Source organism: Aquila chrysaetos, chromosome Z (assembly GCF_900496995.4).
Source record: "Aquila chrysaetos chrysaetos chromosome Z, bAquChr1.4, whole genome shotgun sequence".
In the NCBI taxonomy this organism is placed as follows: Eukaryota; Metazoa; Chordata; class Aves; order Accipitriformes; family Accipitridae; genus Aquila; species Aquila chrysaetos.
The window spans coordinates 47,506,661-47,523,152 of record NC_044030.1 but is presented as its reverse complement, the minus strand read 5'-3'; the positions used below and the strand labels follow the sequence as shown (position 1 = coordinate 47,523,152).

At 37.2% G+C, this 16,492-nt stretch overlaps 1 protein-coding gene across 1 annotated transcript in view; it reads right to left on the bottom strand.

Annotated features, from left to right (window-relative positions):
* The window catches only part of TMC1 (transmembrane channel like 1), a 72,121-nt gene extending 58,450 nt beyond the window's left edge, over nt 1-13,671 (bottom strand). Inside the window, exons 1-3 of the mRNA XM_030005857.1 lie at nt 13,558-13,671; nt 5,010-5,075; nt 4,512-4,875 (exon numbers count right to left, since the gene is read on the bottom strand). Of these exons, the coding sequence (XP_029861717.1) occupies nt 4,512-4,875; nt 5,010-5,075; nt 13,558-13,597 (470 nt within the window). The 5' untranslated portion in view covers nt 13,598-13,671. The remainder of the gene's footprint in view (nt 1-4,511; nt 4,876-5,009; nt 5,076-13,557) is intronic.
* Between the last annotated feature and the right edge of the window lie 2,821 nt (nt 13,672-16,492).

The following is a 16,492-nucleotide window of genomic DNA, read 5'->3' as shown; positions in this document are numbered from 1 at the left end:
ACCTTTTCTTACGCCAGCAAACAGGAAAATGATAAAAAGGCAATCATTAGACTCTGACTTCCTGCCCTAAAAGGCTGACGGTGACAACTACCACTAACTGAGCGCCTAGTAAAAGCAGTTTAATGCATTTCTATTTGTTTTTTGTTGTGTTTTCTTTTGCCTTTTTTTTTGTTTTGAATATTTGAAAATGTACTGGAGGTTTTTTTTAAATAGTTTTCTGGTTTGTTTTGGGAACAGTTCATTCAGGCTTTACCAGGCAAGCAGTTTTCAGACTGTTTTGCTTATAATTCACCTTTCTGAGTGTTTGATATTCGAAATCTGATGTCAGAGCTGAATGATTTTTTACCTAAGCCACCTAATTCTATAGTTTCTGTCTTCTGAACAACTAAAGAATTATAAACTTTTTCTTCTACCAAAACAGATAACACAGGTGTCATTAAAGATTTGTGTGACATGAAGGTCAAAGGGTTTACTTGTGTGACATAAAGGACAAAAGGGTTTATCAGTAAGAATATTTATGAAAAGTTTCAAAACAAACAAATACAATAAAAGCAAAATTCTTTTTGCAACACAGCAAAATACAAATTTCTCATTGGTCATCTACCTTTAGTTTTCATGAAATACACATCATTATAGCAAAAGCTATAGGGAATCAGTTAAAAAATTTCAGACACAGAGGAATAAGTTGGCAAAGGAAAGAAAAAAGCTCTCATAGTTATCAGGTACCCTGCTATTAAAGACTCAAATGCTATTTATTGAAAAGACTGTCACATTAGAGAGTTGAACCCATCAGCCATAAAATTTCAGACTTCATGTGATAAAAAACAGTGCCGCAGAAAATATAAATCTACAGAAAGGAACACAGCTACTGAACACGAGACATACTTATTGTTATTCCAGTATTGCGAAGAGCAAGGGAAGAACTATATGAAAACTTAAGTCGAATGGATGAAGGTCAAGAAAAAGATTTGTGCATACAATTTTAAGGCATTGTAATGCAAAATGAGCCATGTCTTTAAGAAGAACAGAAGGATTAAAGGAGTCTGGTTTTGAGAGTGCTTTAAATCTGTAGTTGTTACAATCAGCTGTTTTGCATTTTACAAAGCAGACAGCAACATGCCCAATATTAATGATTTCCTTTGACAGAAGATTGCTGCGTTATGCAAAATTGAAATACACAGTTTTATGAGATCGTAGTGAGAGTGGTGGGAAATATGAGTGGTAAGTGCTAATGCAGTGAGCTTACTGAGGAAAGGAAGCTGAGCAGAACACAAGAGGTAAAGTAGGGATAATATTGGCTCTGGTGCCCATTGCCCACTACCGCTTTGTCTTTGCAAACACGTCTCATCTTTCATTTTTCACTTTCCTTTGGAACCAGGAAAACAATAAAAATTCCAAATTTCTAAGCACCTTTAAGAAATCAGTATTTTCAAGAGTGTTTACACTACACAGTCACACTTTACGCAGTTACAGCAGATTTTTCCTTTAGCTCAAGTGGTTGAACACTATGAGATTTAAGCCAGGAAATCAGAATTCCATCTTCTGCAACTGAAAGTCTTAGCCTTTCATGAAAGGTTGCAACTCTTACATTTGAAGGCCAGAAGGGTTCACTGTGACTTTCAGACTAACACAGAGCACAAAGCATCACTAAATAATTTCACATCAAGCCCCCACCTTCTCTGGCTCCGGTTCAATGCACACAATGAATCTTTTCCTAAGTCGGTAGAGCTTTTGAAATCAATGATGCTTCCTTAAATCACACACATAATGAACTTGCTCATAATATTCATCTGTGTTTTGGTTTTATGCCCATATTGTACATCTGTGTTTTGGTTTTAGTTTCATCTCCTCTTTATGGATGTAATCTACTTTTCTCACAATTTTTGTAAAAGCCATTTTATAAAGGTAAAAATTAAGATGAAAACGTTTTCTTGGAGATTGGATGTTTTCAGTGAAAAGACTGGTAGGACTTTAAGAGTTTACAGTGATGAGTGAATAAATTTGACTATATTTCTTCCTAGTTTTTTGTGAAAATTCTATTGTTTATTGATAATCCCAGTAACATCCCCTGGCAGTTAGTGCTCTTCAGCAATCTTCCTGCTAGCAAAAAGATGCAGTGCCTGTACTGCCTTAATCTTCCATGTACCCATGGACTTTTGCATAAGCTTTATACTGTTCAGTAATCCTACTAAAAATCAGTTGATTTCCTCACATGTAGAGCTATACAGTAAAAACAGAAAGTGCATAGGCTAGGCAGAATATAAGATTCCTTCTCTGAGGATTTGTAGCTCAAGTGACTGCACACAGTTTCTGCCTAAGAACAGAAGATTTAAAACTCACCCAGAAATAACTCCTTTCACCCTGGAATTATCCTGTGAAACTCACTACCACAAATTAGCAGAGATCAAAATAATCAGGTTAAAAAAAACCAAAAAGGAATCAACACATAGTTCATCTAGGATTCCTTTATGTCCTTTATGTAGAATAACTAGGGCATAAAGATGTTGTCCTGGTTTAGGTGAAAAGTAGAGGGGAGGAAGAGGGTAACAGCAGCAGATTCTACTGACTTGTACTGTGACCTAGCTAGAAAGGGAAGTGTTTGTACTGTTTAGCAAAATCCACAATGACAGCAGCAAATACAGTATTATCTCTCTGTGGAATAATATCACATTTAATTTTACTTTTCTTTTTGTTACAGATTTTTTGTTGGTTTTTTTTTTCTTTCTCAACTTCTTATTTTACTCTTTTCATGCTTTTTCATGCTGAAATGTCTTGGCAATTAAAAAACTACATCAGTAAGATGTACATTTAAACAGCCCATAGCATTTGTTGTGGTAGGTCTTAATGGATGTGCTAGGGAGGCTGTATTTCTATGCTGCCACCCTTCTCTTCTGTCCTGAAGATTTGCAAATCCTTTATCTGAATCACAGCTGATCACCAGCCTATTTTCCTTTATTCTTACATTATTTTTGTTTTTCTTTTAAAATATTCTTATATTTATTGCTCTCTAATCTTGTCAGATGGTCCCCTAAAAGTCTAAAAATATAATGATCTTGAGGTATCTTCCAGAACATCCTCAGTTTTTCCTCAAATGTTATGCTTACCACCTCCAGAACAAAGTCTTGATCCAGGTAGCGATTTCTAATTATTTAGCCCAAATGTATGTATTTTAATATTAAGAACTTTGAAAGACAATGAAAAATATTGTGCCCTCATTCAATTTTATATTTTCAGTGATTTTTTTTAAAATAACACTCAATAAATGTTTACAGTGGAAGACAATTATAAGCAAAGGAACATGGATTCACACATTCAGGACTGTTGCTATATGCATACAGAAATTGCACAGAGGGGTATAATTGGCACGACAGTGAAGACCCAGCATGAAGAAAGATTTTAGGCACTCCTGTAGGGAAGGGAAATGAAGTAGGGGTATATTGAAATGGGATCATGAACAAATTAATGCAACAGCACTTCCCACTGTATTTTTTTCTTTTCTTTGACTCCTGCTGTACTCTCCAGTGATGCCTTTGGGAACACAAACAGCTGTAACAAGTGCTGAATGGGGGAAGGGGAATGTCTCTCCCTCTCCACTGAGATAAGTATGCCTAGCTGCATTTGCTCCATTATACACCATTCCCAGGGGTTGTTTCCTTTCAACAGCACAAGCAGGGACAGGGAGCAAGAGAATGCCAGGATGGCAGAAAAATACAAAATAATTTTTTGAAGTGCTCCATGTCAGTGAGGTCTTCCAAAGACCCCAGGTTGCATTAAATGTTTTGGGAAACTGAACGGTAATATTTCAGAGGGAGTGAGTGGGAGGCAGACTTGAAAATCCCGTGTCAGTCCTTGGTTCTGAGTTCTTGAAATTTTGGCACTGTTCTTTTACAAAAAGCTGGCTCGAACCTGATTGGGAAAAAAAGAACTTGATCTTGTGAAAAGTGTCAAGATTTTAGTTCTGGACTGGAAATAAAACTAGGCCTTGGGGTTTTGGAGGGTTACCAGCTTAGGATTTGGGAGATTTTAGTTTTGGGGAAAGGAAAAAGCAGGACAGATCTCACATGTTATAACCTCTCTGTGTCATTTGCTCTCCTCCTCTGTCACTTTCACTCCCTTTCTCCAGAGAACAGCTCATAAACTTAGGGTATTTAACTACAATAAGGGTGAGCCTGGCTTGAGCTCCCATTCCACCAGAACAGCTTTAACCTAATCCTCAGGGTACCAGCAGTCCCAGAAGGGCCTGGCTGGTCATTTCCCAAGGTCCCACCCTGGACCTGTGACAAATCCCTGACTTCATTCCACTGAAGTGGATATGGTTTTGTGGAAAGTTTCCATTTCACTCAGCCAGCATTTCCTCACTGCAGGAAAAAAATAAAATCTGCCCAGCTCTAATTGGGCTGTAATGAGTAAGGGAGTCATACTGACTCTTGGTATTTCACAGCTATAAATGAAAGCAGGTTTTATGTAAGATAACTATGGGTTTATATTTAAAAAATAATTTACTGAATTACCCAGATCCTGATTTCTTTTTGTCTTTTTTCTTCTTGTTGGCCTTCTCTTTTTTTCCTTTCTTATCAGGCTTTTTGTCCTGTTTCTTCTCATTTTTGCCTTTACCACTTTTACCTCCTTTCTCATCTTCTTCTTCATCACCTTCCTTGGATTTGTGATTTGCCTCATTCTTCCTGGCTTTTGCAGGGTCCCCATCAGAATCACTGCCCTCCTTTCCAGCTGCTCGTCCCCGTCCTCTACGGTTTCTGTGCCTGCGATGCCCAGCTCTCCTTGTCCCATCTTCGTCATCCTCATCCTCCTCACCACCCCGCCTGGCTCTCCCTCTTGCATGTCCCCTTCTGGTTCTCGGTGTTGCTCTCTTCCCCCCTTTATCAGTGTTGGAGAAAAACAAACACATGAGAGAAGGCAGTATGTCAGATGTAGGAATTTCATCCTCCTTTATTCATACAGATAATCATAAAACATCTGAGTGTGGCCTCAAAATAATCCACACGACTTACCTGTTCCTTTGACATTTTCTTCATTCTCAGCTGCACTGCCTTCTTCATTGTCAATATCACTACCATCTGTGGAGTGAAAACAAAGGCCAGTGCATGTGAAGTGTGGATCAGTCATTAGGAATGCAGGGGTTTTGAGAAATTCTTGGCAGTTACTGTATTGTACTCCCTTACGCCATTTCACAAACCCAGCTTTTTGGAACAGAGCAAATAGTTTTCAAGAAATAAGTTGAAGGCAATAAAAATAGTTACACTTTCCTTCAGCACTCAAATAAGTAAGCCCCAAAGTGATGCCATGAAGAACGCCCTCTTATGGAAGAAATATGTAGGACAGGAAGACCTTGAAAAAGAAACACAATAGCAATATCCTACAATTTGTGGAAAAGAACAAGGAACATGAAAATGCTTCTCAGGCAATTCTCAGAGAATTTCTTAAACATATGAAAGATAAGCACTGACTGAGATTAAAGGAGATTAAAAGAATCATTTCCTGATTGCCTGACTGGACGGCATGAAGCTTCATAGCTGCAGCATGGCTGAAGAGCACATTCCCAGAAGGAAGAGGAGACTTACTCTCAGTTCCAGCAACAAAATCTCTAAGCATAGTGACAAAAGTTGACCCAGCTCGTTCATATGCTGTACCACAGTCCTTTTCTACCACTCAGGAGATGATAAAAACATTGGAGACTCTAGAGAGAGATCCTATTTACAGAAGCAAGTAGTATTTCTGCTCAGAAACATCTTTGGTTTGGGGTAGATCTCTTGGTTAAGTTTTTCAGTTTCAGTAAGTTCAATAAGAGATGCTGTCTCTACTACCCATCAATAACCATGAAAGTATCCAATTCATTTGCCTGGTACATTTTGAAACTGGGATCATGCATATATAGAGAAGAAAGAAAAATAATTTAAAATGCATTATGTCCATAATAATATCTAATTAATATGCTTTCTGCAAATATTGGTATGAACATAGTACTTAACAGGTCACTCCTGAAACTGCTAGTGGTATTCACCAGCAATGTTTCTTCAGAAGCAATCCAACTAATACCTGAGAAGCCAGCAGCTAATAGGTTCTCCTGAGGTATCTTTGAGCTTGTACATGTAGGACAGCACTTGAGACACATCAGTGAAATATATAAAAATACATGGTAGTAAGAGATTTAGGAGAAGACTCAGAAATATTACCATGAATAGAAATAGGCAGCTGTCATTCCACTCCTATATATCATCTATGTTCCAGATGTATGTTGTCTAACTTCCCCTCTGTACAGACAGGACAGGTGACGTGTCATGATACCTATATTCGTATTTTTCAGGTGAGAAGATATCTTCCTTCTTCACTCATGTGTAATACTGTTGAATTTTTCTTTCTATTTTTTCACCACCCATTCCCTAGTTCCCTAGTTCCTTTTATAAGTTTTATTAAGCCACTAGTGATTATCAAAAATTTATACACAAATTTATTTATCTAGGGACTGCTGTAGCTAACTGTCAGGCACAACTTCTTAGCTTTACCTAGTATCAAAGAAAAGCAGTAAAATATGTAAGGCTGCAAACAAGAAGGAATCTAGGGTCTTGTTTCACTGTGTGCAATAATGGGCAGAGGGTTATTACGCAGAATTTGACAGGCATTTTAAAACTTGGATATATGTAGAGAGTCTAAGTTCCCTCCACAAAAAATTTCATTGTAATTACATTTTCTAACATTTCCTCAGCATCTGCACAGTAATTTTTTAAGACTATGCAAAAATATTAACATTCTATATCATCAGTGGAATGGGAAAATAAGTGTTCCTTTGTTCTGTCTGGACATATGCCTTCTGCTGCTGACAGTAACAGGATCTCCATTTGACAAAGATCATTACATTGCTATTGAAAGCTTGCAAAGATGAAGACAGACACTTCTAAAGGATACTTTGCATGCAACAATAGGTCACGGTCTTTTATTGCAACTAATGCTTTTGCTGATCTCCTCCAGTCAGACAGAAATTCCCAGGAAAGCACTTTAATGGTATAAGATTGACCTCACTACAGATTCTGATGAGCCCATACAACAAGCAAACAGCTGGAAGTTTATCATATATACTGAAATATGTATTAGCAGTAAAAGTGTATCATGCTCAAGTTCACATCATACTGACATAATAGTGAAAGTGACAATGGACTAATACAGAGGCTTAAGCAGGGCAAAAGGTAGCTGTTGGGGTTTAATTAATTCTAATAGCATAAAGGTAACAAATGCACTATTCTGAATCCAACATTTCAGGTAAAATGAAGTGTTAAACTAATTAATAGATTTCAGGCTGCTTGAAGAAAGTACTGGGAACACTACTAGAAGGGAGTGTATCTGAATAGTGACTCCTGTGTGTTTATATCTTTTTTTCATCTAAATGCTCAGGCATGTGAGTGATAACAAAGAAGTTTTTAAAGAAATGAAGAAAAAGAATAAAATCAAACAGAAGTATATATTGCCACAAAACAAGTCTAGAAAACATGAACAGCGATTACATGGAATCATGCAGCTAGAGAAGTAGTGGGTACTACAGACATACCTAACAAACACAAGTGCAGCTTCAAAAGCTATTTCTGCAAAAATTTAAAATTATAGCTCCAAACTGAACTTCACAGCATTCCTGCCTCCACAGCCCCATGGTCATATAGAGATGAAATGTGTTCATATGAAGAATGTTAGAGGTTTGTCCTTCTCATTCTGGTGTATCCACAGAACAAGAGATCTCTCCCAGGTCTTGGGGTATGATGCAGAAAGCATTGTACTAGAATTTATTTTTAAAAGAAACTGGAAGGCAATGAGGACTCTCTAATCCTCCAGTTTCCTTGCTCTCTTCTTTATGTCATGAGCTGTGTCACTAGCATAAAATCTGAAGCTCAGGGTACAACTAAAATTTATTCACTTGAGTCAGCTGTGATAGCCGTTGGTGCTGTTTAGGAGGAACAAAATCACTGAGGAGGGGGGATGAAGGAGCTTTACCACCCCTGAGGTCTGTCCTGAACAGCATATATGCATGCAGTCATGTAAGCTATGTAGCCACCCCAAACCGCACCCACATTACAGCTATCCATGGAGACTTGTAATTCAGACAAGCTGTTGCATCATCTTTTTGTGTTTGGGGTTTTTGCACATATCATTAAAAGACCAATGTTGACAGTTGGTTGGGTATTTGAGCAATAAGAAAGATAAATAATCATTACTGTGCTTAACATTATTATTACTAGAAAGCTATTTCAGGTCATTAACTCTGTAATACTTTTCAAAGAAGAAAGCAAGAGGCTAGGCAGCTCATAACTCAGCACTTTAGGTGCTTGTGGCAAACCATGTCTTACTGAATTATTGGAGAAACATTTCAATGATAAACAAATTACATTTTATGGTGACTAAATCTAAATGTAGTTTAGCACTACATTTAAATGTTCTTCTATAAACCACAACATAGAGAAACAGTAGAGTGCATTCCACAGGCACTGTATTATCATCCTACAGGAAAGCTGAAGAGCATTTCTGATGCTCTGGTTTGTTAATATAAAAATGTATTGTCTTTGATGCAGGAACAAAATCATCACTATGTGGGATCCTTTTAGGTAGATATACTTGCCTTCTGCTTTTGTAAACAGATCTTCATGTGATCCCACTTATCAAAAGTTTAGTGAATCCTCCACTAAAATCAACTATATCTTACTAAAGCACTGTCCAGAATTACTCGTTGTTCCAGAAAAGGGTTGATAGGAACTCGTTTCTTCACAGTATTAATATTCATAGGGCTAATATCAGAATATTAGGCTTTGAGTCAGCTAACTTGAGTTTATGTGACCCAGAGCAAATGATTGCTCAGCTGTTACACCTTCCAGGATACATCATCCTGCCCTAATGATACATACATCATTAGGTATATTTGGAGCTATAGTCCATAACTCCTTATGCTCTTGGAAATCCAATCACTTTCTGGGTTTTTTTTCCCCACAGTAGTTTGAGGGAAACTTTCTCATCTTTCTAGACTAAGGGCAAGGAAAATGTAATCTGAGTAAGCTATCATTTTACCTGAAGTCTTATTTATGTTTTAGACTATAGCCACAAATGAGCCAACAAGACTAAAGGAGGACATCTTGAATGTGGGCTCAGACTAACTTGCAAGTCAGAGACTGCAGTGAAGACAGAATATCAGACAGCTCAGGAGAGAGTTCAAAATGTTGACATGTTGGCTGGTGAGGAAATTAAGGACAGAAAAAAATGTATAAAACCATAGGAGTCTTTGCTATATGGGATGGCCATTTAGCAGATTGTGGAGGCTGTTGTATCCTTACATTATTTTTCCAAGTTGTTTGTACACCACTTATCAGAGGGTACTACTCAGATTTCATGTTTTGGATTTTTTTTTTAAATTCATTTTATACTGACATAATTTCCTTGATTTTTCACTGAGAGGGATAATGATTCTTGGAACTACCCCATAAAATATGGCCCACTGTGTAGTATTACTGCTCATATTACTATTACGTAAAACTGACGGCTGCTAAGCAATTCTGCATGCTGGTGCCATAAAAAATTTCAGTGGTATGCAAAGTAATCTGTAATTCAAAGAATGCTATCAGACTTTTTGTATATGTTACAAAATAAATTTTTACTTTGTTAATTAATTATCAAGCCAATGAAATGGATCATATGCAGATAGAGCCTTGCAAGCAACTATTGTGTCTTCCTCTGGACTGGACCATGCTGGAATTTTTTCAGTGCCAGAAAGTCATCAGGCTAAATAGCTAATAAACTGGGTGCTGAACATGTAGAACTGTCAGCGATGCAAGATCATATTAGGCAACAAATGCATACGAAGTACTAGTCAAAAAGAAAGGAAGAGTTGTATAATATTAAATTCTAGATATTTACATATGTTTCCATACTATTCTTTCTGATCATGTAAATATGAAAGTGTCTTACAACACTTCTGTGAGGAAAGATATCACTAGAAGTAACAGCTGTGAAACACACCAGAAATAATATACCAAGGTCTCACAGAAAGTCTATGGCAAGAGTGAATTGGTGCAGACTTCAACAACCAAGATTTGAGACCTTAACACTATAGACCCCATCATCTTAGTGTAGGAGGGGAAACCATACCTTGGGAAAAACAGCTTGGCCGACCTTGGGCACAGAAGGGGACTTGAAACACAGAAATTACAAATAAAAATTACATTTATACAAAAACTGGCACACTTAGTATTTGAGACCATGCTTGATTTTTCTTTCATGTTTTTCCCAGTTAGTGTTGCAATTATTTCTTCCAATGGACTAAAATTAAAATCACAATGCTCAGAAAATATCCTATCCAGCAATAGCTATGAATTTGTGAAGTAAAATAATAATTCCTATTCAGTTACAGTCACACTAGCAAATATACTGCTTATTTTTCTGCACCTGAATTGGTAAGGTTATAAATACTAAAGTAGGCAGAACATTTATACTACAATGTCATAAAGCCACTAGTGTCTTGGAAGACTTATTAGTCTTAATGTACATGCTGTGGCCCGCAGACTTCTACACCCAAAGAGTTTCCAGAAGTTGCCTGAAGGGCAATAAGGTTTCCCTCTCTGCAGATTGCCAATAAAGACAATTTGCCCAACTAATTGTAGCCCACTCAACAACTAAAAATTACAGATGGGACCACAGGGAACAAATGGAATCCATTCAATTCACATCCATAAATTGCTCATTTGTTTCCCATGGGTAAGGAAAAATTACAAATGTTCTACTAAAACAACAGAGACTGAGCTCACATAGATCAGGTTGGCACTGTGGCTGGCATTGGGCATATCATCTGATTACATTCTCCTCTTTCTAATTTCTTCCTGGGCTGTACTTACACACCATGAAGTTTGAGTGTTGTCTCTCAGTTTGTGGGTCAGGACTTCTCTTAGGCAAAGTTTCCCTTCAGGGATAAATAAGTTTATTGCACAATTTTAGTGCAAGAATTTTAGGCCAAATCTGATTTTGCTATTATAAAATCTACAGAAGGTAGAGGAGGAAGATAATTCAGTGAGAAAGCCCTCAGTATTTCATCCCCTCCAGAAAAGCATGGATAAAAGTTTCCAGGCCACCATGTCTTACACTATCTCTGTGGATACACCAACATTTCCCTACCTATGCCGGACAAAGACCTAGCTATGTAGTGCTTTGTCCTACGCAAGACTAGAGATCTGACAAGCTTGCAGGACCTGGTGATTACTGTAATAAAGCAACCAGGAGAAGCCACATTTACTTTGTGTCTTCATCACACAGTTGGCTTGATGGTGGGCAGTTTTTTATTTTCATTCAGTCTTTACTGCAAGAATTAGAATCAGAATATTGTGTCCAATGCATTCTAGGAAGTGTGAGACTGCAGTAAATCATACCAATCTGACCTTTTCAGGTTCTGAAATGTGATTTACTTAGCTTATTGTTATTCATTCATATTACTGTTAACATGGGAAGAACACGTTTTAATATGGAGAAAACAGTTTATGTTCAAGTTACAAAAGTAGCATTCTTAGTGGATCTGAAGTCAACTGTATTTTTTCTTACTTTGTGAGAAGACAGCTCTTTTAAGGTTGATACCCAGAGCTCAGCAGCTCACCACATATTCTCTTTATTATTTTTAGATGATAATAGGCACTTTCCATCTGATCTCTTTTAAACATCCACTCTGAAGATTTGTGCCCTAAGTCTTCTTTTCCTATATGAGAAGCCTAGAACAATGAATTCACATTCACTAACTTAGCTTAATGAACCATACATGTCCTACTATCACAGATTTTGCAGAAGACATGCTATGAAACAAGAAGAATGGCCAAACCAGGGCTTCACTAGAGCTAAAGATATCAAAAAGCAAAAATGTATGGCCCTAGACTGCATTTTTGCAACTGTTGGGGTCATCCATTCTTTGCAAGAATATTCCTCAGGACTGTCAGCAATGGTGAAGCAAAACCTCCTGTAAAGAAATTGCAACCAGATTAGTGCCTGAGCTCTGTGCTGACTAACTCCAGCCCTTGGAACATTTTAAGTCAAAAGTGGACTGAGAACCACATTCTGAAAGTGTCTCATAGTTACTTGAAGTGGAGCTCCAGCTTTTTAAGTCTTCTTAAATCTAGATGGAGTCTTGAATTTACTCGCAAGATCTCATCTCCAAATATACTGATAACTGTCATTAAGGTAGTTAGATTTTATTATAAATTATGTATACGATAAATTTTCATGCAAAATGTGTCAGAGTGATCATGTTTCTGCAACCTAAAGATCTCAGCCTTCTCCAGTTATAAAGATGTGTGGGTTTTGTTCACCACGGGAATGCTAACCTCTGTACTTTGAATGAATAATAAAGTCACTGAATAAGAAGGTAAGTTAATTTAGTCAGATATCTGCATGCAGAAGGCAGACATTTAGGATAAACTTAGAACCTTGATATTCTAAGAATTTTTTAATTAGAAATTATTATAAAAATATGTATGTTCTATATTCATGCTCATTTTTTTTTTTAATTCAGATAAAAATTCTGCTGAAGTTGGTAAGTATTTTGCCTATGCTACATTATATTCTGTGCTTCCCTCATATTAAAATGAGCTCCATTAACATGTACTGCTTGGAAATTAAATTGGTCAATAAAGGGACTTGTAGAAAACACTGGCAGAAAAAAAACAATAAAGGTGCTCAGGCAAAAAAAAGGAAAGAAAATAGGATGGACTCTTAAAATGAACTACTTGTTATATTCTGCCAAAATGCTAAGCAGTCCCTTCTGATGTTTTCTATGGAAGCAGAACCCATTTTATTACTATGGCACGTTACAAGTGTGAATTAAAAATATAGAAAGTACTTTTTAGTAGTACCAGCCCTGGTACTTAGAAAGACCTAATGAATTCATTCAGAAACCAGTCTAGAATAAGGTCCCTTGCAATTTTCCTCCATGTGAAGGTACGAAATGTCATGTCTGTTCCGTACAAAAAAGATCCATATTTTGGAAAGAGTAGTATTGTCCATGAGAACTGAAAGCACTTCCTATATCAAAGAGTTGCCTTGCACTTTGTCAGAGTAAGCCACTAGGCATTACCAGCCTACAAAAACGTTTTTTACATCCAGAACAGTGCAGTATCAGTATAGAAATATTGTTAATCTTATTATGAAGAATGTTTGACATTTCATACCAAATACTCAAAGCAATAATTAAAGGAGGCATTGCCTTTATGCAGTTTACAGAAGTCACAAAACAACCTTGTTTTCTTAATCTTCCCTCTAAACTACATATAAATGCAAGACAAGTAACCGGGCTGTGGTTGCACTCTTTTGATTTACTAACCAGTGGAAAGCCACACTGCCATGCTACAACTAGCCAACTTACACAGCAAAGCTGCTTTCAAAAGCCAAGTAAAATAAATTTCTGAACAAAAGGTAATGAATTGTGACAAAGAAGATTTTGTATTAGAAAGAACAAGAAGAAAACAAAACTTGCACACTGTTAAGCTACATGCAGAAAATGAATATGTGCTTAAGATGCATAATTGTAGTTGTAATTACCATTTCCTTCAATGACGGTTGGCTTTTCATGTTTAGGCATCGTGGCTATTTCACAGGGCTGCTCCAGCTGTTACCTATATAAGAGATCCTCTGAAGGTTGAATGGTTCAAGATGCAGTGTACCACATCAACATCGTCCTGTCTGTCACTGAATGGATGGCGCTGGTGAAGTTTCACTGACTGAAATATAAGAAGATACTAATTTCCTAAGTGATTAATCTTTCATGAATGTTTAGTTTACTATTTAGGGTTGGCATGCTAGGGTCAAAAGAATGGAAGAAGTTGTTCACCTTCTTTATTATTATTACTGAAAAAAGACAAACTCCCCTGCAGTGTACTTATGACTAACACTGTTTAAATGCTTAAGTGCCTTACTGAGCAAGGAAGTTGCACATTGTCCACACAGGCATGCTGTGATGCTGCATACAGGTCTACGCTTCAGCATGTGGAGGAAGTTACATGGATTTTTATTTTTCTCTCACGAAAGACAGCTTTTACCTTAGACGTATTTGACTTGCATAGCTTTAACAGCCTGACACTGATTTAAAACTTCTTAACAAAAGGGGCGAGATGCTGATACATCTGCTGGTTTATATTTGCATCTTCTTGCAGATCTGCTAAGACTCCTTGCTTCTGCCTTTATGCAGATATTACATCCTAAGTTTACCAGCTCTATCCTGATTCACCTTGTATCTGCAACACCAGACAAGCTTAATAGTGAAACAAAACAAATTTAATTAACAAAACCGGTCAGGTTTGGAAGTAAAAGATTTGAAACCACTTGTTACAAATAAAACAACATAAAATGCAATTCTTGATCTGTATTTAACTACATAATTCCTTCACAGCTTCCCCAGTATTCCCTATCTGGAATTCTTTCAGTGTGACCCAGCTTGAAAAAAGGGGTAAGCATATGCAGAATACCCCACATTCTCAGATGCTCCTGAGTGGTTTTTGGATCCTCTTACTCACATGACTACAAAAGCCGTTCCGGGTTTTTCTGGAGCTGTCATTCAGTTGTCTGAAGGAAGCTTATCTGGAAGTTTATCCAGTGATGCTGGCTACCTTACGTTTTCCTTTTCAAATTTTAGCATCAGTGGGTTTTTTGGAAATGCTGAAGATGTTTGTGGAGGTTGTTTGCACTGACTTGAAATTCAGTTTACAGACAAGACACATCCAGCTGTTTAATCCTATTTCTGTTAGAACATTAACGTCTTATGTTTCAAATATTCCCAAAGAGATTAAGTCTACATGTACAATTATAAGAGGCCCTACACCTTTGTCTATAAAGCATGTTTTCTGAACTATTATAATTTACTTTACTGCATTCTTACATTAGTCATTATATAATATCATAGTTCCTGTGCATTTATATACTTGGAAAGACTTCTAATGCAAAAAAGAAGTGCAAGAAAACACTCAGTCTCTGAAAATCCATAGTTAGACCATGTGTAATAAGCCTTGGTTTTAAGAACTCAGAAAAAGAATAATCATGGTCTAAAAATTCAGTTGGTAGACTTCTGTACTCCTTTAATAACAGAAAGAACAACTTGGGAGGAATGATGAGCATGGCATTCAAGTTAATGATTCTGCAAGTGCTTGCAAAAAGCAGCAGTGAAAGAGTTGTAATGAGATGTTTCACAGTTGCAGTGAAATCAGGACCGTAGCCTTGACGGAACTGTGTAAGACTTCATCAGAAATTTAAGTTAATAATACTTCACCTTCATTTATTAGCCACATTGGAAAATATTTCACTGGATATATAAAAAGGCAAGGGACATACATTGAGGGCTGATTTATTAATCTTACCAATAAAGATGACATTACATTAATATCAAAGATGCAAAGGCAGAATTCAAAAAGATAGATAAATAAAAGAATTAAGGTCATATTCACAGTCTGAATGTGGTCTCTGGGTGAACATTTGCTATGATATACGTGAATTGCACACTCCTTTTTATTTGTTTCTCAAGTTTTATTTGTTTCTCCTGACTGGGTCAGGATGGGGCTTTGAGCAATCTGGTCTGTGGAAGGTGTCCCTGCCCATGGCAGGGGGGTTGGAAGTACATGATCTTTAAGGTCCCTTCCAACACAAACCATTCTATGATTCTATGAGTTTGTGACTCATACAGTGATCAGATTTAGTTAAATACTTTTACCACAGTGCAACTTTTTACTGTAGACAAGCCAGATCCAGTCTGGTTTGCGGTTTACTTTTGTGGCTGCGGGACTTAACTGTCTCCATGAGGTCCGCCAGTTGCTGCCCTCATCAGTGTACCAGTAAAACTGTCCATGGGGCTGCCCTGTAAAGTGGGTCACTAATCAAAGCAAATAATCATTTTCTTAAGTCAGCTTAGTGCAGTGATCCCATCCACAGCATGGTTCCACAAATGAATGTATTAGAGCAGAAGGGGGAGTCAAATTGTGACATGATGTGGGAAAGGGCAGCCAGGGTCAGGAGGCAGAAAGAGGGTGCAAACCTTTGAAGACAGACTTCCCACTGGAGATAACATAGCTCCAGGCTACATCGTCTATTTCTTAAACATTAAAAATTTAGAGACCAAATACTACGCAGAGATTGAGGACAAACTGTACCAATTTGACTTCATAGCATCCTACTGCTTCTCTAGTACAAATATAAAGGACTGCATGGAGACAATGGACAGTCTTCATTTACACAAGGTTCTCTTTACAGCACACCAGTCTTGCAAAAAAAAAAAGGCCTTTAATTTTATTTAGCTCTGTTTAATAGCAATAAAATCTGAACAACACAGAGTAGTTTTATTATATAATAAATGATGAAAATGACCCCGGTGCGACAGGTTCAGAGAACTGGGCTCATTCCTAAAAGAGTTTATTGAACACTACAAAAATTTCTGTTGTTAGCAAACATGCCACATTTTTGTTTCTTCCTTCAAATGTGTACCTCCTTGTCA